The sequence below is a fragment of the Setaria viridis genome, chromosome 5, assembly GCF_005286985.2.
Source record: "Setaria viridis chromosome 5, Setaria_viridis_v4.0, whole genome shotgun sequence".
NCBI classification, from domain to species: domain Eukaryota; kingdom Viridiplantae; phylum Streptophyta; class Magnoliopsida; order Poales; family Poaceae; genus Setaria; species Setaria viridis.
In genome coordinates, this window is record NC_048267.2 from 36,410,333 (window position 1) to 36,432,603 (window position 22,271).

Below are 22,271 nucleotides of genomic sequence, written 5' to 3' on the forward strand. Positions count from 1 at the left end.
TTTAATAGGTTCGTATAATTTGTTTAAAGTGGACACATCTCTATTCATGTTAATGTTTTTTTCATGACTAAATAATTAAGTTATTATGTTATTTGTTATTTTGTAGATTAAATTGTTCGAAGATGTAGTCTAAGTTATTTGTTCGCGATATTTCTGTTCTATATTTTCTATGTATGATCGATTTGTTCGCGATATTCAATATTTTTGTTAGCAGTATATCACTATTTTGTTCATCGTACTTAATTTTTTTCGTGACGTACAATCTTTCTATTCGTATTATACCATTTTTTGTTTCATGTTTAATTTTTTGTTCGCAGAAAATAGTTATTTATTCGTGATGTTCAAGTGTTTGTTCGCATGAGTCAGAACTAATTAATCTGCATCTAAAAAATTATTTTTTAAAAAAAATATTATCGAAATATAGTCAAGTGGGGTCTTATTTTGAAGATCTTGTTGTAAAAAATATAATTATGCAATTAAAACTTAATTTTAATTTGGATGCTTGGTTTAGGAGTTATAATTTTTTTTAGTTTTCCTATATTTTCTTCGGTAATTATTATATGCACTAGTCAAGCGGGGAGGATGACAACTGCAGATTTTGTTGCCTCTGGCGACGTGTAGACGCACCCGGTCGTGGCTGCCTACTCGCATCAATAGATACAAGCCGCCTCACACGTGAATTTCCAAGGACAATAACTCTTTGGAATCCCTTTTATTTCTTTTATTTATTTATTTCACGGTGCAGAAAGACCGTTGCCGCAAACTATAAAGCATCCCACCCCTTTTCTTTTCCGAGCCCAAGACCATGACACACGGTGATGCTATTTCTCTTTTGAAGCGTAACGATCTCACATTCTCACCCGGAATCTTCGAGCATCGTTGGAAGATGGACAGGGAATAACCTCTTTTTCAGAGCTACTCCTTCTGTCCCAGGATATATTATGTTTAAACTTTTTTAAAATTAAATCTTCTCAACTTTAACTGCGAATGGAGAAATAATCATAAAGATTAATAACATAAAAATAATGTTAGTTGATTTATCATGAAAACAACTATTATAATATGCAACCTTTTCTATTTGAAATAAATTATTTTTAGAGATATTGTTGGTCAAAGTTAAAAAGATTTGACTTTTGAAAAAGCTACGTAGGGAGTATACGATAGCTTCGACCATACATCCATAATGAACTCTTGATGGTCCTGTGCTCTCTCTAGTCTCTAGTCACTGGTTCATCAATGGTAAGTTTCACCAGTTTGGCATCAGCCACTGTAGCACTCAGCAAAACGTTTACCGGTTTGGCATCAGACGCTCCAGCACTCTGAACAAAACTATTCAGTGACTGATCTATCATATGCAGCAACTTCTGTTATATGGGCTTTTGTTGCCATGACAAGTTACCCTACATGTCAAAAAAAAAATTGCGAACCTGCAAAATACCACAGGAAGTTTTCAGGAGTACAATTGGAGTTTGAGGATAAACATTGCACCCAGACTCAGAACAGCATCATGATCATGCATACACAGCATGACTGATAAATGGAGCCATCAAAAGACTACAATACCCACACTAAGGTTACTCGTCTACCAAACCAGGAGATTTATCTTTCACTGCGTACGGAGACGCTATTTTCATGAAACTAGGGTATATTACACCGTCAAAGTTACTGCAGAAAATATAACTGCAGTATTGACATCCCTTGTTTCAAAGAGGTCTCCTGTAGATCAGGCCGGATACAATTAAAAGATGGGGGTCAAGCTAATAGAGTAGACCCAATAATCAACTGATACTGTTAGAAATTGAAGGCGCAAAAATGCCATAAATCAAATGTGTTTATCTGTTCATGTCCCGTCATTTGAGTTCCAATAGAAGTCACTTCTTTCAGTCGAGTAACCATACGGCAGATGAGGTCCATAAACGACACTGCCGTTCAAATATGTCATCTGGTCCACTTGTGACACTGGCTGATAAGCATTTGGAATGTTAGCATGAACTGTGGTGCTTGGAACTGAATAGATGTTAGAATTGACGTCTATCGGGTTAGCCTTTGTCCTGCCCCGGGCTGTCCGTTTGATGTCCACAGGACTGTCTGCACTGAGTCTAACCATTTGCTGCTGAATTTCATTCAGTGGATTACAAGCTATTTTTGATTTAGCACTCTTCTTTGCATCTGAAGACTTGAACTCAAGCCGGTATAAGGCAAAAGCATCACAATCATTGATCTCATATTCAAAGAGATGCCATTCATAGGTGTTGGACGGCTGTGGATCCATGTAATAGGACCTCTTCAGACCCCCAAAGTCCTTCATCACCTGCTTCCTTGATTCATGCCAACCACGGCCATTGTAATCTGGCAAGGACCGTTGCTTCCGATTTCCACTATCAAATGCCCTCCTGGGTTTGTCAAAAAACAGCCATTCTCTGATAGATTCACCTTCAAAAATGTAAAGATCGAAAAGTTCTGCAATGATACAGATGGGCCAACAATTAGTAAAAACATTTATCAATACCATGTGAAGACACAGGTTATGAAGGAGACGCTTACCAGGTGCATTCCACGGGGACTTTGAAGTAGCAGCTCCTTCACAGATAGGAATCCCAACATGTTTTCCTTGGATTTTTGCACTAAGAGCAGCAAACAGGGGGCCATCTTTCAGATCAATGCCCCTTGGACGGATCACAGGCATTGTACCTGGAGGGCCCTCTTCCTTCACAGCTAAATCAGCATGATACATGCTGCAATAATCATGCCATCTTTCTGATCCAATAGCAGGCCTGGGGCAGTCCCAGAGAGCACACTTTGGCCTCAGGAATGCAGACGGTGCTGGAGTCATTGTTGTGAGCAAATCTGACATGTGCAGGAAAACATCCCCAGTACTCTGTCCACAGTTACTCATGTCAAGATACACATTAGGGGGTAACTCTTGTGGAAAATTGAACTGTGGATATTCCAGCTGGCCAATCCCTTCCAGGTTATTGAGGACGTCTGGATTAGACCCAGAAAGGTTTATCTTGTAATCATCATCATAAAGAAAATCCTCAACCGTAAGCTCCTGATTCACATAGTACATCTGCGAGGAGTAAGGTAACATCAAACTTAAATTTGGAACGCAAGTGGCAGAAAGGTAAAATCACAAGCAACATCACCGAGCGTACAAATTACGTGCATGCTAGAATTACTCATAAAGCAGTACATAGCAGCTAAATAGTGCAGCACCAAGGACTAAGACATTAGTATTTACAATGCTAAGGAGGTACATAAGAAAGCTAAGCAACAGGCAGCAGAACTGTTCTTTCCCGTCTGGGATCTCCTCCTTTTTAATATAACAGGCAGCTCTTCTGCCGGTTCATTTCAAAAACAGGCAGCAGAATCAAAATGATTGTTATACTAGCCTACAAAGACATAAGAAAAGCTTCCTTGTACGCTTTGGAAAGCAGAATGATGCTGTTTACTTCGAAAAAATACAACAGAAATATACTGAACCCCACCATTTCCAACATCCACTGCATGCTGCATACACTTTTCACTATTGACCTCTTGCCTATAAGTGAAATTTTATACTCATTTTACCCTATGGTTCTAGTTCTCTAGAAATTGTAAAGCTTCCTACACTTGTTAGGATCAGAATCACTAATGTACTAAATTAGTGAACTTATTGTACAGAAAATGTTCAAGGATAAAAAATAGTAGGATTCTACCACATAAAATTCACTACTAAGTATTATGCTGATGTGGCTTAGTAAAATCCTGCAAAATGTGACCCCGCTAGTGACTTAAGAGCTCTGATAGATATCAGTTAATTTGTATAAAAAAGTAGGACAATTTCAAGAAAAAGGACTAATCAACTCTAAATTATCCCCTGGTTCTGTCATGATCCTAGTTGCTATGGCCGCTTGCTTAGGCTTCCCCAATCTAGTTTGGTCCCCAACCCAATGTCAGGTCCTCATGTTCTTTGTCAACCTCACAGCCCTCCAAGACGTCCATACTGTGTATAACCCCCCAAGTCCAGGTGGCATTGCTACAGGCAATCATTGGTGAGACCCCACAAAGTAGACAGTTTGGCTAACATTATTCAGATCAAGCTTTTCTGCTGAGGTAACAAGGCATGCATCCCTATCACAATACACAAACTCCTGCACAAGAGGTGATGACCTGCTTGGCTTGCCATGGAAATTTACTTCCTTCAATCTAATGATGGTGGTAAAATCCACGTGCTTTGCTCAAATATTCAGCGTTAGCAGGTTCACAGGTTTGGTCCCTTCTCAGCTCTAAAAACTGTGCTTCTAGGCTTCTAAGAAATTTTACAAAAATGAAAACAGAATATGTCTCAATAATTATCACATGCATAGCTCACTAGATCCCTCTCCCAAGTATTCATTTGATTTTTTAGATGACAAAGGATCATGGTGAATTCTGCGACAGCACACCTTCTAGCAACTCATAGTGAATTCTGCTACAGCACACCTAGCAACTCCTTGCATTTTCCTCAATGTACGCTAATTTTGCTTCCATACAGCTCAAGTTTCAACAATCCAGCTAGGCCCACGGAATTACGTTGAGTTAGCAGCCACGCATGACAAAGCTAAGAAACATGGTGTGTAGAGTATGAAGGATGTAAGCAAGATTACAAAGCAAAAGAAAATGACCACATAAACTGACAGTGCCTACCTCACAATGGTAAAATCACCAATGGCATTATAAAAAACTCGACCTGTTGGGGGTAAGACAGCCCCCTGCAGGTCGAGTTTTTTATAACGCCATTGGTGATTTTACCGTTGTGAGGTAGGCACTGTCAGTCTATAGAGTGATATTTCAGTGATATTTATGGAGTGCATCCTAAAATATTTGAAATAGACAGTAAGTGACATTTCACTGAACTTAAAAGATTGACTAGTACAGAGTTAAAAATTTCCTCTTCTAAAGTATAATCTCAGTCTTCAGATGTCCAAAAGGCTTAAAGATATAAAAAACACTACACATTTTTTTAGTTCATGGAACAATGTTAACATCTTTATCTGCTTTCTTTAGGTTGCAGACAAGCTTGATGCCAAAAAAGATAGCATTTAGAACTTAGAAGATCCCCTAGTATAGATCAGATATTAATACACTATTGAGGGAAAAAGAAAGCATTCATAGGTTGGCTCAAGGAGAAGTAGATGGAACTATGAAGCTCGTGGAGCAACATGTCCATAATGGGATGGAAACCGCAGGGTTATAACCATAAACTTCTATTCAGCAATGAATCAATTGATAAGTAACAGAATGAGCCAAGCAACTTGAATTCCTATAAGATCCAAATCAGAAGGAACTAGCATACACAAGGGCCACAGGTAGCCTGAGCCCCCAAGAAGCGAACACAATGACACACCAGAGACATAAACTAGAATCTTCTCATGAATTGTAACCTTCCTTAAATTATAAAAAGAAAGACTTAGATCAATATGCAACCCACTGAAAACCTCCATCTAAATCCAAAATCCAAAGTTTTTCCCGTTGTGATCATGTTGAAGAACATCAGAAGCCTGCCCCACTGTCTTGAAAACAGAGTGTGAAGCATAGGAACAATTGTCCAGTAAAATTTATCCACAAAGATGCAGGAATGACCAACAGATGTTTTAGTGAGGGGTAGGTGCTTGCAGATCACACCAACCCAACTAAAAGGACACAAAGAGACAGACCACATGGACACTGTACAAAGTCGATAAACCTAACTTAATCGTCTGACACACAATCACACTTAACCACAAATCCTAGTATCACACCAACAGTTCTATTCATAAGATCGACAGCTCGGCATTCCACTAAGATCAACAAAAATGTTCAAACTTGCATACAGCAAACAAGGAGTAATAAACTATACCTGATCATGGAATACAGCAGCCGCGGCAGGAGCACCATTAGGCAGAACCCCCTGACCCAGCAGCTGCGGCTGCGCCACTGCGACATCAACTGATTCCTCGCGCGGCTCCGGCTTCATGTCCTGGCAGCCCAGCGCGTGCCCCTGGTTTTGATTGGCTGGGGGCGGAGGTGGGGGAGGAGGGGGCGGCGGCTGCTGCTGCTGCCGCTGCTGTTGCTGCTCGACCAGCTTGCTCGTGGCGTCGTCCTCCTCCTCAGCCGTCGCCAGCTGCAGCAATCGCAGGGTCTCCGATGGCGGATCCGACACCTCCCTGGTGTTGTCCTGCCGTCGATCACAACCACCGAACCCACCCATCAGTCGCGCCACAAAAAAATGGAGGCGAAACTGATCGGAGGAAGCAGAAGGGACGGGTACCTGGAGAGATGAGGCCGGGGAGGGGGCGCTGAGCTCGGAGCGCCACTCCCGGAGCATCTGCTGGAGCTGCGCCTCGAGGACGGCGGCGTCGGCCGGGCGGGAGTCCTTGCGCGCGGACTGGAGGCCCGAGAACATCTCCTGGAGGTCGTCGACGCGGGTCTTGGCGCGCGCGCGGAACTGCTGGTGCCGCGACGCCGCCCGCGACGACGGCCCCTTCCCCATCGCCGCCGCGATCGGTGAGCGCGGTGGAACGGAATGGATGGGGTCGTGTTTTTTTTCCCCCTCCCCCTCTCGCGCGCCGTGTGCTCTGGCTCTGTTGCGCGAGGGAGAGATGCTCCGGCCGAGTTTTCTGGCTGCCACTTTGTTGGGTCGGGGTCGGCGGCCTTGGGAAAAGCGACGGCCGCGGCAAAAGGAGGCGGGCGACGCCGGGGCCCAGCATGCGGATTAGGAGCATCGTCGACTGGCTCGTCAAGGCCGAAAGCGTCGTCCAATAACAGCGGGACAGTGAGACCGTGACACTACCGTCGTCTCCGTGTGTTTACACGTTGTCTCCGGTCGACAAAGTGCATAGCGCAAGTAGTTACGACCTCAAAAGTTTTCTCCGTGGATTGAACTTATGGTCTATGAAGACCATAAGTACTTGTGGTCTATGAAGACCAGCGTGTTTGCTATCATAGCATTATTTTTCTTTTTGAAAAATAAAAACACGAGGACAGATATAAGTGAACCGTGTGATCTGCATTCGATAGCTTTTAATGTTTTCTTCCTTTCTTTGAACATAAAACATGGTGTTCGTGTCTTCATTCTACTCCCATCATCACAGCTGGCAATCCCATCAAACCATGCACATATGTAGCCATGTTTTGCCTCATACTATAGCAAGCGTTTCTTACCATCTCCATGACTAGTGACACTTTACTGCCTTATCACCTCACCTACTGTTCCATTTGCATCAGCCAGGTCATCCTTCCAAGTTACAACTAAAACCAACATCACTGAACATTTGAACCCAAATCCTAGACCTGAGGTTGAGTTTCTTAGAATCTTCAACTAAAACTTCCACATTTCAAATCATTTGTGATACAGATTCAGTTGTCTTATTTTATGATTTGTTAAAAGTCATCTTTTGATTTCACAACTGTGTAAATATTTTCTCTAGCTAACATCTATGGTTTATTGTCATGTGATGTTTATTTATAAGCCTTTCATGCTAGTATATTTTATTTTCTCTAACTATACATCTACGATTTGGGCTACCGATATACTCCCTTCATTTTTCTTTATATGACATTTCTGACAAAAGTTCTAGTGCAAATATGTGATCGGAAACGTCAACTATTCATGAACATGAACAGAGGTAGTATTTTATTTATCTTATGGCTTGCTATTAAGTTGTCTTTTGATTTTGCAACCCTGTAAATTGCACGAGGGTGGTGTCCGCATTGCCACGCCCTACTCACGCGATCTACCGATTCCAATAGATCCCGCACAAACTCTGTTTGACGGACGAGATCTCTCCAACCCCGACACCGCGCTTCCTGGCTGGGAACCGGACACATCGCCCACACCTCGCCGCTCGCCGCTGGGCGCAGCGGCTCTCGCACGGTCGCACCCTCCTCGAGCCACGTCTGCTCGCGCGAGGACACGTTAGCCCCCGCTCTCCCTGGCCCCACATGTCATTGTCCATAAACCGATATACTTAACCCCTCCTCACACTCTCCCTCGCCTCCTCTCCTCCGGTCTCCAACCAAGGGCGTCGCGTCCCGTCGCCGAGCCAGCCATTGCCGCCTCCGGGCTCGCGAGTCGCAAGCGCAGCCGCTAGGGTTCCGTGGGGGCGAGGCCGCAGCACTATGTGGTGGAGGGCGGTGAGGGCCCGCCGGCGGATCGCCGGGGCGCGGCCGGCGTCCACCGCGGCGGCGGCGGCTGAGAAGAGCTGCCGCGCCGTGGTGGTGCCGCGTTTCGGCGGGCCGGAGGTGCTGGAGGTCAGGCAGGGCGTGCCCGTGCCCGATCTGAAGCCGCGGGAGGTGCTCGTGCGCACGCGCGCCGTCTCCATCAACCCCTTGGACCTGCGAGTGAGCGCCCCATTTTGGACCCACGCCCCTCCCTCCATTGGATTTAACAGAATCGTCTAATGAAAAGTCTTCGCATGTTGGGAGTTCAGCTTGGTTTAGGCGTTGCAAAATTGGAGTCATTGATTAGTTTGCAATGGTTTCTTATTATTTACTGATATTTCACTCTTTTCAATATATGAAACACTGTTCTACTAAAGAACATGCATTTACAACTAAGGGTGGTGTTTCATAATTTATGATTCCAGAACGAGTAATGTGGTATTATCTGCTTTGGGCGAATATATCAGGTTAGAAATTTGAAATTAATGCAGTACATATGACTACAAATATTATGATAGATTCTGCTAAGCGGGCACACACAAGGAAAAAAATAGATGGATGATTTATTAAATTTGGGCACATATAATTGAATCTGTATTCTTATGTTGTTTGAATTGTAAAAGTGCTTTAGGACTATGTTACTCTGTTGTTTATTGTTATCTGCATGTTAAAAATGTTGTTTGTGTTTAGATGCGATCTGGCTATGGACGCTCCATATTCGAGCCACTCCTGCCTCTTATCATCGGACGTGACATCAGCGGTGAAGTTGCAGCCACAGGGACTTATGCATCATCATTTTCTATTGGGCAAGAAGTGTTCGGTGCGTTGCATCCAACAGCTCTCAGAGGGACATATGCTGATTATGCAATTCTTTCACTGGATGAGCTGACTCCCAAACCATTGACTCTCAGTCATGTGGTATGTGTCATTAAATTAGTTTCCTCAGTCATTGCTAGTATTATTTTAAGAAATGTAGTGTTAGGATCAATTTCTGTCCATTATAATGGGTGACGCTATAAGCCAAGTACGTTACTATTACCTAATTTGAAATTGGGAAACCTCGTTTCTCTTGTGCGCAATATATTCTGATCCATTTCAAGGACACAGTTTGAATTATTCGGTGAAGAGGGGCACTAGGGATGTTTGAAATTGTTATTCATGTTCATTGTTTATTAGTGGAAAGTAGTGCATCTGTTTTCTTTATGAATGAAGACCCCATTAATTTTAGTTTTTAGTCTTACTCGCATGTGCCTACGATTTTCTATAATTGAATTCAACCATTGCTATGTCGCAGGAGGCTAGTGCAATCCCATTTGCTGCATTGACTGCATGGCGTGCTTTACATGGTACGGCTCGAATTTCTGAAGGGTATGTCTGATTATATGTATACACCATTTAATAGGCAGATAGCATTTTGCTTCTGCTTCTTCAGTTGACGTTTGATACAATCAATCAACTCTTTTTTATGTTACTCTAGAAACTATTCTAATGCTGTAAAATTTAGTCTGACTGTTAGTTTCATCGTCTTTTCCTTCTTCTTTGCTTATTTCTTTTCGTTTTCTTTTTTTGGCATGATATGAGTCCTTATAATATGCTTGTGCAGCAAACATATAAGAAACATGGGACTGGCATAAGTTAGTTTGCTCCTATACAATTTTGCATAATTTTGAGTTTATCTTTTGTGGAAGTTCCTAGTAAATAGTAATAATAAGGGGAAAAAAATCTTGTGATGCTCTGCTCGTGACTCCTCTTTCGTTATCTTCTACTCTATCCCCAATTGTCTCGTGTTGTTCATCTGAGAACCAATCTGTTAGTTAGGCGAACAGCACATGCTTACATGCATGCTCTCTTGTCATTATCTGCAAAATGCCAATTCATTACCGATCAATTGGAAGCATATTTCAGTCTTTCCTGTGTATTCACTTGAGTTTGATGCAACTAATTGCAATTTATTAGACAAAGAGTACTTGTGATTGGTGGAGGAGGAGCGGTTGGGCTAGCTGCTGTACAGCTTGCAGTTGCTGCAGGGTGTGGGGTTTCTGCTACCTGTGGATCCCAAAGTATTGAGCGAGTTATGGGAGCTGGTGCTGAACAAGCTATTGATTACACCGCTGAGGTAAATAGCCTTTGAAACTGTTATCCTTATTCAATCTGTTTACATAATAAAACTGTTAATTCTTTTCCCTTCTAATATGCCCTTTACTTGTCCATCTTTGTGAAATCTTGGCTGAGCGTGCGAGCATCATTCTTTGTTTATAGCAGGATAGAAAATGCTGTGTTTTGTATGGGTGATTATGTAATGGTTGTATGATGCTTAATACACTGAATGGATCTTCATGGCGTTCTTTCACTGTAGTTCTATTATCGTAATAGCTGATGATTCATTTATATGGAGAAAAAGGAAATTCTGACCAAATGTTCTTTTGCCACTTTGCTCTACAAAGCTGAAGAACTGCTCAATGCTTTGCTGATGCTCCCATTCGCATAACAAACCTGTGATATTATTCTTGCAGATTTGCGGGATGCCAGAGACACTTAAATCTGTGTTTTTGCCCAGCAGGGGGGGGGGGGGGGGGGGGGGGGCAGGTGTTTGTTTTGTTGTTAGCTGTTTTGAAGTTGCGCAACTCTGTGGGCCGTAACATAAACTTCTAATAGAAGACGCTGAAATCTTTAGTTATTCTTCTCGACTACAATTTACTGCCAATTAACATGAGTATAAATGTGTAGTCATTGTCCTTATCTGCATTTTCTTTTCAAGAAATTGAAATCCCCTTGCTTTGAGTACTGTCTTGTTCATCTTATATGGCCTGCCTTACAGGAGACAGAAGCAGCAGTTAAAGGAAAGTTTGATGCTGTTTTAGACACAATAGGAGTACCTGAGACTGAAAGAATTGGCATAAATGTTCTTAGGAGAGGTGGACACTATATGACTCTTCAGGTGATCGATCTGCATTTTGTGTTTTTTGCGCTTCTGTTGTCTCTGTCTCATGTTTGCTTATCATATTTTCCTGCAATGTGATAGGGAGAAGCGGCAGCACTAGCAGATAGATATGGATTGGCTGTAGGGCTTCCTGTTGCTACTGCTGCTTTACTAAAGAAACAAATGCAGTACCGTTCTTCTCATGGAGTAGGTAATGAGCTTTTACTCTTAATACTTGAATTTCGTTTGTTTTGTGTGTCTCAATTTTGGGATCCTGGTTCCGGTCCTAAACTGTATAGGATCACAATTCTAATGAACTGAAACATTGCTCTTAATCACCAACTAGCCAAGGACAAAGCTGTTTTCAGCTAGAAGCTTATAAGAATACAATCAGATCTCCCAAATTCTTCGCTGTATCGTACGTAAATCTATCCAAACTTTAGCAGCATTCTCACAAAAAGTAATGAGTACATCTCAGAAAGAATACTAGTAACCACTAGCTAGTAGTATTTGAGAGTAACCTTCAGTATCATTTTTTAACTGCAATTTATCAATGGATCGAATTGTTTTGAGATTGTCTGTAGAACAATGAATTTTTGTGATTTTGTCCGTGGAAATTTTTGTCTGCAGCACATTCATTTCTTGTCGGTAGGACACTGATGAGTGTTGTGCAGACCAAGTTTTTTCCAACACTGTTTTGCAGACCAAGGCACATTATATAAGTGTCCTGTAGACCAATTCCCAAATTCTTTACTGGATATTGGTCTCGATTTCCATGTACAGTTGACATACACAAAATTGAGAGCACTGGGTTTTCATTTTTTTTTAAAAAAAAAGTTTGAACCCAGCCACTGGTGTAGTTGTTCCTTCTGAGCCGGTTGGATCTAGATATTTCAATTGGATTTTTTAAAAGAAAAACATCTAGGACATGGAATTATGGACGTGTGTTAACGTCTGCACGAATCTCGTGTAAAACTCTCTGTAGGTGGCATTAAGTTTAGCTTCCTCATCACTATTCGCTATGATCTTCATTGTGAATGAAGTACATTATGCAAGCACATTTGGCTCTGTAGGTTACTTGCTACTGCTACATATGTGCCACTTATACAAGATGTTCTGATACCTCTGTCCAATTTAATTTCAGAGTATTGGTGGACATACATGAGAGCTGATGCTGAAGGGCTTCATGAGATCCAAAGGCTATCTGGAGCTGGGAAATTGCAGATACCTGTGGAGAAGACTTTTCCCATCAACCAAGTAAGAGAAGCTCATATGGCCAAGGAGAAAAAGTTGGTTCATGGCAAGGTGGTTCTTGAATTCGACTAATGGTAGTAAGATTTTCCCGTCAGGAACTGAAGAGCTGTGCGTTTGTAAATCATGATAGTGACTCCTTTTTTTTGGGGGGAAAATCTGGATAGCTCTGATGCCGTCAGGAAAATTTCTTTTGTTCCAGTAGGAATGCAGTAAATAATCGTATCAGATACGGGCAAGATTTTGCGGATGCATTTCTTCTGCCACACTCCATGTATGATTGCATCGAGATACTTGATGCTTCGTGGTGCATTTTCACTGTGCCCCTGCTGTTCTGCGATATCAAGGCGAAATGATGCTACAGATATTACACTCCCATGAGGGAAGAAATCTTAATAACCGTTGCAGAGCCCTTTCTAGTTGCGTTTTTGTTCCTCAAAAAGGAAATTCAATAAAACAAGGCATGTACCTGACCAGATTAAGGATAGAAACATCCGGAAAAAAAATGTACCTGACCAGATTCGAACAAGAACCCACTGTAAATGTGAAATATCACGAGATGCAGGTACGACACAACACCAACAGCTCCTCAGCTCCAAGATATTTTCCTGGGCATGTCAAAACTTTGAACTGAATGTCACGTCACCAAAAATCTGAACCGCTAATAACTACTTCGACTCGGTTCCAATTCCTCTCGAGTACTATTCACTATCCAGTAGACGCAATGTATGCTACAAAACCTTCAGCCTCTTGTGGGCAACTCCTGTCGAATCAATGTAACCGAGTAATGCAAGGGAAGCAGAGGCAGTCTGCAGTCAGCCGTTCAGAATGCAGGACGGCGAGCTATGGACAGTTGCAGCAGTAGAGCGACTAAGCAGCTGTTGGCTGCTGAGTACCAGCAGCAGCAGGCTGTGCTGCCGCCTGGGCAGTGCCGAAGCCGCGGAACCCCGGACGAGTCCACTTCGAGAACTGCCGCTCCATCTCGCTAACCTTCTGTTTCATGAGCTGCACTTCCATGGCTAGTTGTTCCTCCCTTTTCTTTATCGCCTGTCATTTGGACACGGACAGTCAATTATCATGGAAGAGGCTCGACAAGATTTAACACATGATCGAATTTCACCATCTAAGGTTCTTCCTTTCGTATTCTTTTGCAGATGCATGGACTGTACAATACGTTTGAAACTTGTCAGTATTCATCAAGCATCACAAGCCAAGGTGATTAAAATCAAATGTTAATTTTATCTTGCATTTGTGGTTCAGAATATAACCTGGCAATGTCATGTATTGCATTTAAAAGATGAACTAATGTCTCCAAGAGAATAGTTGGGAGGCATCTTACCTCCATTTCCTGCTTACGGGCCTCCTCTTTCTTTGCTTCTGACCTAGCACTTCTTTGCACCTCATAGATAATTGCAGCACCAGCAACCTGAGAAATTATGTGAGTATATGTCAGTTCTAGTCATTTGGCACAATGCACATTTCCAGGATCTGAGTATGATGCAGAAGGAAACATAGGTTCTAGAATGATCAAATTCTGAGTTTCCCATCATACACGCCAAGAAAAAGGTGTTAATTCTTCTCTACGCAGATTTACTTTAAAAAAAAGATATTTGCTATTCAGTGTAATGCAGGTCAAGAATACTTGCCGAGAAAACAAACAGCTCGCCAAGAAGATCTGCAGCAGCTTGAATAGCTTTCTCCTCATTCAGGGGCCGAATGTGAATGTCAGTTGCACGTCCATAAAGTCGCCTCTGCATATTTGTTGTGAAACGATGGTTTGCCTGAATAATGTGCCATAAAAAATGTTTCAGTTACAGCAGTCCCATAATATATGGTGCAGAGTACTGTGATTCCATGTTTGCTAGTACAGAACCATAATTTATTCAATTTACACTAAGAGAGCAAGACATAAGATGCAAGGAAAATAGCAACAAAAGCAATACCATAATGGAACGATGCTATTAACCTGCTGCATTTTCAGTTGTTGAACCATGCAAACATCATGGTAAAATTTTCCTCGGAAGCACTGAACAACATTTATATGTTCAAGCTGTTATTTCCTTCGAAAGACGATGTGTCTACATCATCAGCATTCGAAGAAGTACTTACAAGGACTATTGTGGGATTTTTTATTGTGTTCTGGTGAGGATCATATCATTGCTAAAAAAATGGAAGAATGAGTGGGGCCTATCATAACCTGACACGCGCAATACTGATAAAGCAACCCAGATTCAAGTTCAAATGACCCTTAAGAAATCATTCTGAAATGCCCTCACCACCTAGAAATTCCTATTGGTATGAGCATTCAGAAAAAGTAGAACAGACTTCAGGAATTTGTCCACACCAAATTCTTGGGTAGGGTAAGATCATAGACTCACAGCAACAATAGATTATACAATTCATTCACTATTTCAGTAACGATATGGATCAATGCACTACATCTTTCCGCATGAGAGCAAAATTTCTGAATCTCTGACAGCATGGCACATTGAATAAATCCATTCCGCAAGTACCCCTCATGAGATCAAACGCAAGTCATTCTAAGAACTCAACGCTAAAGAAGAGCAGAATCTCGGAGAGCTCGCTGCATCACCCAACCCGTACTGAAGAAAAAACGACCAAGCAGCCCCAACTTGCAAGATTCCACATACAGCAATAACCGCAAGAAGGAATTCCTCCACGGAAAACGGAAACCAATCCAAGCATCGACGCGCAGATTGCAGTACGAAAACGATCAGAGACGAAGAAGAGCCAGGTGGGGTGGAGCGTCGATCACCTGCGCGATGCCGATGATGAAGCCGCGGAACTTGGGGTGGATGCCGGCGTTGTGCTTGAGGCGGGCCGCGATGGGCTTGCTCAGCGTCCGGAACGCGAGCGAGCCGAGCTTCACCAGCGGCAGCACCATCGCCCTCCTCCGCGACACCGCCTGCTCCTCTAGTCTCCTCCGACCGTGCTCGCCGAGGGGAAGGCGCGGGGTTCTTCACTCATACGAGGGCGCGGGCCGTGGGCGTGGGTGCGCGGCGGCGGAGGTTGTTGCTCGCCGCGTTTCCTTTTTCTTGGGGAGGAAGGAGAGGGAAGGAAGGGGCGCAGAAAGCATGTGTTTGGACTAAGCCTCTGTTGGCTCACGTGGACTGCCTGTCACATTTTATGTTTGGATACTCCCTCCGTCCCCAAAAGAATACAATTCTGAAACAGTGTCATGATTTACTGTATCAAGTTTGACCTATTATAGATGAAAAAGTATAATATATATAATATCAAATAAACATCATTAGATTAATTACGAAATGTATTTTCATAATAAATTAATTTGGAGTTATAAATGTGAATACTATTTACTACAAACCTGGTCAAACGTGAAGCACTTTAACTGGCACGCATACCATAGTTGCATCCTTTTCAGGATAGAGGACTAATTAAACATAGGTTATTTACAAAATTAATTACATAGATGGAGGCTAATTCGCGAGACGAATCTATTAAGCCTAATTAGTCTATGATTTGACAATGTGATGTTACAGTAACCATTTGCTAATGATAGATTAATTAGGCTTAATAGATTCGTCTCGCGAATTAGCCCAGAATTTCTGCAATTAGTTTTATAATTAGCTCATGTTTAATTCTTCTAATTAGCATCCGAACATTCAATATGATAAAAGCTAAACTTTAGCCCCTGGTATACAAACAACCTCTAAGTGGATGGGCCGGCTCTGTCCCTATTTCTGGGTTGGGGCCAACCTGTCTCGTGTTTGGTTGAGTGTATTGGATTCATTCCAGTTTTTTATTTGGTCAGATGGGTTGAGAGGGATGAAGGATGTCATTTTTTACACCATTAACATATTCTAGCAAGCCCCGGTAGTCATTTATGGGGCCCATATGTCATCCACTCTATTTCTCATTTTCTTTATTTTTTGGATTTGATGCTTATATTCTTGCCGCGAGCTACCGCAGCTCCTCGCCGGCTGAGCACCACCCTGCACCCCTACCCTCTGCCACCGCTAGCTCCCCAGCATGTCACTCCTCGTCAGCCGAGCGCCGTCCTGTCATCCAAGCCGTGAGCTCCCCAGCTCGTTGTCGTGCCTCCTCCCTTCCCGCTGGCCGGGCCTCCCCGAGAGGAGGCTACCCCTACTGCACGCCCATGCCTCAGCCCTCCCCCACTGGTCGCTCTTCTCCCGCCGGTCAGGCCTCCCCGCGGGGGGCTGCTCCGGCTGCGCCTCAACCCTCCCCACCGGCGGCCTCTTCTCCCCGCGCCGACCGCGCCTCGCACTTGCTCCAACCGTTGAAGAAGACGGAGCGTAACGGAATGGAAGTGGGTTGGGACGGTCCGTTCGATTTGGGCAGACTATCTCGACTCGGATCTGGTAGGCATATTCTTTATGGGGATGGATCTAACCCACTTCATTTCTGAACCAAACATGGGTCTATCTGGATCCGACCCGTCCCAACCCACTTCAACTCTCGAACCAAAAAAGAGTGGGACTTGATGCCCCTCGGCTTCAGGGCTTATTGGCCAAGAAGATCGCTTCGGCCCCTTTATTTGTCTGCTAATTCCTTTTCTGCCCCTTGATGACCTAATCTCCTCGGCAAAATGTTCTATGATGACAAGATACTAATATATAATAATAGAAGTCAATGTTAATTCAAATTTTGAATGGTTACAAGGAATTAGAGTTTTGAACGGTGTTGCACACATCTCTGAGCAGAATCAACAGAGAGAATATAGGGATTGTTGTCGAAATCTCAAGGTTGGGCCTACATTCGTAGCTCGGTGCGAAATATTTCTCAAGACAGAGACAGAGAGCAAGGTAACATATCATAAACAAGTTCAACTGCCAGCAATGATAAGTTGCCAGCAAAAAATTCAGCACCCTCAACCAGGAAGATTATGGCTTCATCAAACAAGTTTATCACCAAGATTTTTGACACCACAGTTCTCATAAAAACAGTTTGACACTACAGTTCACAGGAAGTATGACAAAACAATGAAGTAGCTTGGATATGAACTGTGTTTCTTGCAAGCCAAGTCCATACTCATTGCCATCAAAACAATGAAGTAGCTTGGATATGAAATGTGATTCTTGCAAGCCAAGTCCATAGCCATTGCCATCAGATAATTTTAAACTACCAATCAACTCATACATGGTCCATCTGACAACATACCAGGAACTATGAAAATAAAACATGAAGGCAAAATCACTTCGAAAACTAAAGCCTCCTAAGGAATATAGATGCAGAATACATAATAATTCCATTAAGTACAAAGAAATTCTCAAAATTGTACATGGTGGTCTATCTCTCAAAAATTCGATCCCAGGTCACCAAGTGTGTGCGCGTGCCTTTCATTCTTCGATGTGCGAAGCATGGTGAACAGATATCAGCCATGTGCCATTAACTTTCTCGAAGATGTTGGTGGCGACTTGCTTTCCCCAAGTTCTTCCTTTGTTCTTCACCACCTCCAAGCATGTGACGTAACCAAGGTTGCCACGGATGTGAACCTCTATGTTCCTGAGATCAATACTCAGTGGAAACTCATAATCTGCATTGCAAACCATCTCCCAGCTCTGCATGACCACATCATAACCAGATATTCGACCTGCAGCAGGGTGTATTACATACACATGGTCACCCTTAGCCCAGATAGAGTACATCGCAGCAATATCTCCATTCCTGAAGGCACTGTAGAACCGTGCATTTGCTGCGAGAAGTGAAGCTTCAGCATCCTCATGGAGGATGCGTAGATCATCCCGGATCTTTGCGGCACGGGCATAATCTTCTTCCGCTATAGCTTTGTCCAAATTAGACTGAAGAGTTTCTTCGTCAACCAACATATCCTCAGTTTTTGGATGTCCATCAGACTCCCCGCTTTTAACATGCACAATTTTGCATCTTCTCAAATTGGAATCTGCAATTTGAATCCCTGCACTGAAGATAAAATGTTAGGCATTTGAGAATAGCATGTGATTCTGCATTTCTTGTGGGAAGTGTTTTGAAAATCACATTCATGCAAATACCACTCCTGACCTTTTCTGCTAGGTTCAAAGTTGAGAAAATACTTCATTAAAAGTTACACATGCAGATGTTTCACATATCAGGAATTAGGATTCTAGGTTCACAAGGTGGAATTTGGGCCTTTGGAATTGGAACCGAATATGTGTTAGCAATTGATACTTGAAAGAAAAAATTGTTTCCTGCCTCGAGGCCTCATATCCATCAAACTTGTCAAGGTTTTCATTTGTTGGGGTCACTCTAACTATGATCATTGGAGCGGTTGCCACCCACACTAGCGATTATTCGACAAAGAATTTGCCATCTGCGCAGTTTAATTCAAAATCTATACGCACCATATGAGAGAAATTACTGTCCAAACCGTTCCAGATTGGAAGGGACACGAGAGAACCAGATAAAAGCACGACCGATTCGATCAAGTGGAGCCACCACCAGCCAATTCGTAAGTGACCTCAAGCAAATGGATCAAGGAATCGAAGATATTACGCGAGATAAGGGGGCTCACAAGGTTCTGTCCGAGCAGCTTCGTCCGACACAGAGTCGCGTAGTGGCGAAGCTGGCGCTGCCTGGGAAGAAGGCCGTCTCGCGGAGCCCCACGGCTGCAGACGGCCGCAACCACGCCCTAGCAGCCGTCGCCGCTGACATCGCCGGAAATTTGTCCCCTCGAAATCTTTTCCTCTTTTCCCCTTGAACTACGTTTAACTATCTCTACAGTATAGTCATCCGGCTCTATCTTGGAAATAATTATAAAAACATCCCTGTAGAACTGTGTTTTCTCAAGCTCGTACTTTTTGCGTACAATTTTGTTGATACTCCCTCCGTTCCAATCGTTTTGGCCTACGTACTAATACGTATAAACTAAAAAAGCCAAAACGACATGCAACTTGGAACGGATGACGTATTCATGACAAAAAAGAAAAAGATTTGATTCGTCACAATATTTTTCCTAGTCTATCTCACGCTCGTGCTGTTGATCCGATCTATCTAATATATTTGGTTTGTACTCCCACTCTAAATATTAGTCAATTTTTTTCGAATCACACCGTACACGCGTAGACGCTCACGTACACGTACGTACACTCACCCCTACGAACATACGTACGCGACCCTACGACCCCTATGAACACCTTCAAAAATTGAGCCAACAAATCCTCCAGATTGACGAAGTCATCTTTTACGCCTCGCTATCAATGGGCACGTTACCTACCACTGAAAGAATGGTTCGTCACCTACCACTGAAAGAATTATGCTGGTTAAATCCTAGAATAAATCTAGAAAAATATGAGCACCATTGCCGAGTCCATGACTTGAATGCACAGGTTCCACCACAAACTCGGTTAGCACTTTAACTTCGTTATGAGTCAAACTCATCTAATTTTAACTAAATCTATATAAAAATTATTTTTTAAATACCAAATAAATATACTATTGATACATGCTAAAATGACTAAGACTAATAATTTGGACGGAAAGTGTACCTTTCACCACAGTCGTTTTCGACATGCCTGACTCGCCTACTTGCAATAAACTACGAGCTGCTTCTACTGGCTACTCATTAGTAGGTGGTAGCCTGGTAATATGCGTTAGAGCATCTCCAGTTTGAGAAAACCAATTCCATTTCCTTATATTTCTATTTCCCTTTCCCTGTATTTCTAGTTAAAGGGAGTGAGAGGGGAAAACGTGCTCCACCAATCCCATTTTTTCTCAATTGACAAAAACTACTCCCCTCTCGAAGTCCAATTCCTCTCCCCTTCCTCCTTTTCCCCTGGCCCCCTGCTCCAGCGAGCCGCCCGTCCTCCGGCTCTCTGCCCCCGACGCGCCTCCCTCTCGTCGTCGCCGGCCGCGCCCGCCTCCAGTTCATCGGGCCGCGCCGCCATCCCCCCAAGCCGGCGCGCCGCCACCCCGCAGCGCCGGCCGCGGCCCGTGGTGCCGCACCATCGCCCCTCCGAGCTGCGCGCCAACGTCCCCAGCACCGGCCGCGGTCCGGTCATGCCGCGCCGCCGCTCCTCAGCGCCGGCCGCGGCCCCTTCGTGCCGCACCGCCGCCCCCAGCGCCGGCCGCCGCCCCCAGCGCCGGCCGCCGCCCCCAGCGCCGGCCGCCGCCCGTCCTGGAGCAAGACGCGAGAGAGTAGAGAAGAAAAGGAAGAGTACCCACTGATAGTGGGCCCCACATGTAAGTTAAAAGGGTAAGGGGAACAGAGAAAGGGGATCTGCTGCAGCCATGATCTCCTACATGTTGAAAACGTGTTTTCTCAATCCGCTTTGACCAGCACAGGGGAATAGTTTTTTCTCAATCTGCAGATGCTCTTAGGTTGTGATTGTGACTCGTGCATACGGAGTACTACGCACTCGCAAGATGAAAACGACAACCACCGTTTTCAATGGAACAACTGCGCGGAGCGACAAGAAGTCAAGAATCTAGGAACCGATCTTCGAAGGCGTAGAAACGTAGCGCTACGACAAACACGCTCGTTTGACCTCAAACCCAAACGCTAGCCAGTCCTCACGCAGTGCACCAAGCCACAACCTCGCCAAAAGCGAGCGAGCGAGCCATGGACGCCAGCCGCGATGGGGCCCTCGCGACCGGCGATCAGCTCATGCAGGCGCAGGCCGAGCTGTGGAACCACGTCTTCGCGTACACCAGGTCCATGTCCCTCCGGTGCGCCGTCGAGCTCGGCATCCCCGACGCCGGGCACCGCCTCGGATGCGCCGCGACGGTCCCGGACCTTGCCGCGGCGCTCTCCCTGCCGCCCTCCAGGGCGCCGTACCTGCGCCGCCTCATGCGTCTGCTCGCGCACGCCGGGTTCTTCGCCTTCGACGGCGCGGCCGCCAGCTACGGGCTCACCCCGCTCTCGCACCTCCTCTGTCCGCGGCGCCCGGCGCGGGCGGCGGGCAGGGCCTCTCGCCGTTCGCGTTCGCCATGCTGCACCCCGCCATCGTGTCGCCGTTCGCGCTCGCCATGCTGCACCCCGCCATCGTGTCGCCGTCCATGTTCCTGGCGTCCTGGTTCCGCGCCGTGGACGCCCGCACCGCTGCGGCGCACGTCCCGTTCGAGACCGCGCACGGCCGCGACCTCTGGGCGGTGGCGAGGGACGACCGGGAGTTCGGCGGCGTTCAACGACGCCATGGCGTGCGACGGCCGGTTCGTGATGGACGTGCTCGTGCGGGACCACCGCGACGTGTTCCGGGGCCTCGCCACGCTGGTGGACGTCGGCGGCGGGTCCGGCGGCGCCGCCAGGGCCATCGCCGCCGCGTTCCCGCACGTCAGGTGCAGCGTCCTTGAACTGCCGCACGTCGTCGCGGGCGTCCCGCAAGGCGAGCGCGGCGGCGTGGAGTTCGTCGCCGGGGACATGTTCGAGAACGTCCCCAAGGTCCGACGGCCCCTTCCCTTCGCCATCACCCATCAGCTCATCACTCTCCCTTGTGAAACTGAAGACGTTCTGGTTGCTGAGTCCATTGTTGTGCAGTGGATCCTGCATGGATGGGACGACGAGAAGTGCGTGCGTATACTGCGGCGGTGCAGGGAGGCGATCCCGTCGAGGGAGGCCGGCGGCAGGGTCATCGTGATGGACCTGGACACCTGGTGGTGGGATCGAGCCCGGCAGACGAGAAGGCCACCGAGACCCAGCTGCTGTGGGACGTGATGATGATGGGGGTGGTCGGGAGCCCGGAGCGTCCCGAGCACGAGTGGCGCAAGATCTTCGAGGACGCGGGCTTCAGCGGCTACAAGATCGTGGCCGTCCTCGGAGTCCGGTCGGTGATCGAGGTCTACCCTTGATTTCCTCTAGAACATGCATACTGTTCAGCACTCGCTCTGATTATTCAGTGAAATAGCCATTCTCAAACATTCACAGACAGCTCTTTAACGACTGATCTCTCAGTACTAAGCTACCAGGAAAATGATTATTCATGCTACGAATTGACAGAGCAGC

The 22,271-nt window shown here is 45.1% G+C and overlaps 4 protein-coding genes and 1 pseudogene across 5 annotated transcripts; 2 read left to right on the plus strand and 3 right to left on the minus strand.

The window, feature by feature from the left end:
• Nucleotides 1–1,407: 1,407 nt before the first annotated feature.
• LOC117857999 (transcription factor VOZ1) lies at nucleotides 1,408–6,508 on the minus strand. The gene is made up of 4 exons (XM_034740948.2): nucleotides 6,272–6,508; nucleotides 5,861–6,178; nucleotides 2,545–3,070; nucleotides 1,408–2,460 (listed from the first exon to the last, which is right to left on the minus strand). The coding sequence occupies exons 1-4, from the start codon at nucleotides 6,491–6,493 to the stop codon at nucleotides 1,841–1,843; spliced, it is 1,686 nt and encodes a 561-aa protein (XP_034596839.1). The 5' UTR covers nucleotides 6,494–6,508; the 3' UTR covers nucleotides 1,408–1,840.
• A 1,490-nt stretch (nucleotides 6,509–7,998) lies between these two features.
• On the plus strand, nucleotides 7,999–12,646 carry LOC117858794 (uncharacterized). Its single transcript, XM_034741924.2, has 7 exons — nucleotides 7,999–8,343; nucleotides 8,854–9,081; nucleotides 9,458–9,531; nucleotides 10,120–10,279; nucleotides 10,982–11,101; nucleotides 11,186–11,294; nucleotides 12,228–12,646. Exons 1-7 carry the CDS (start codon nucleotides 8,122–8,124, stop codon nucleotides 12,407–12,409), a joined length of 1,095 nt encoding a protein of 364 aa, XP_034597815.1. The 5' UTR covers nucleotides 7,999–8,121; the 3' UTR covers nucleotides 12,410–12,646.
• Nucleotides 12,647–12,846: 200 nt separating this feature from the next.
• On the minus strand, nucleotides 12,847–15,435 carry LOC117858795 (OPA3-like protein). 2 transcript variants are annotated; one of them, XM_034741926.2, is made up of 4 exons: nucleotides 15,111–15,435; nucleotides 13,981–14,115; nucleotides 13,674–13,760; nucleotides 12,847–13,381 (listed from the first exon to the last, which is right to left on the minus strand). In XM_034741926.2, the coding sequence occupies exons 1-4, from the start codon at nucleotides 15,237–15,239 to the stop codon at nucleotides 13,205–13,207; spliced, it is 528 nt and encodes a 175-aa protein (XP_034597817.1). In that variant the 5' UTR covers nucleotides 15,240–15,435; the 3' UTR covers nucleotides 12,847–13,204. The 2 variants fall into 2 exon arrangements, with proteins under 2 accessions (XP_034597817.1, XP_034597818.1); XM_034741927.2 differs by having other exon boundaries at nucleotides 13,238–13,497.
• Nucleotides 15,436–17,306: 1,871 nt separating this feature from the next.
• On the minus strand, nucleotides 17,307–19,054 carry LOC117856020 (uncharacterized). The gene is made up of 2 exons (XM_034738421.2): nucleotides 18,846–19,054; nucleotides 17,307–18,256 (listed from the first exon to the last, which is right to left on the minus strand). Exons 1-2 carry the CDS (start codon nucleotides 18,983–18,985, stop codon nucleotides 17,674–17,676), a joined length of 723 nt encoding a protein of 240 aa, XP_034594312.1. The 5' UTR covers nucleotides 18,986–19,054; the 3' UTR covers nucleotides 17,307–17,673.
• Nucleotides 19,055–19,917: 863 nt separating this feature from the next.
• LOC117856019 (trans-resveratrol di-O-methyltransferase-like) lies at nucleotides 19,918–22,203 on the plus strand (annotated as a pseudogene).
• Nucleotides 22,204–22,271: the final 68 nt, after the last annotated feature.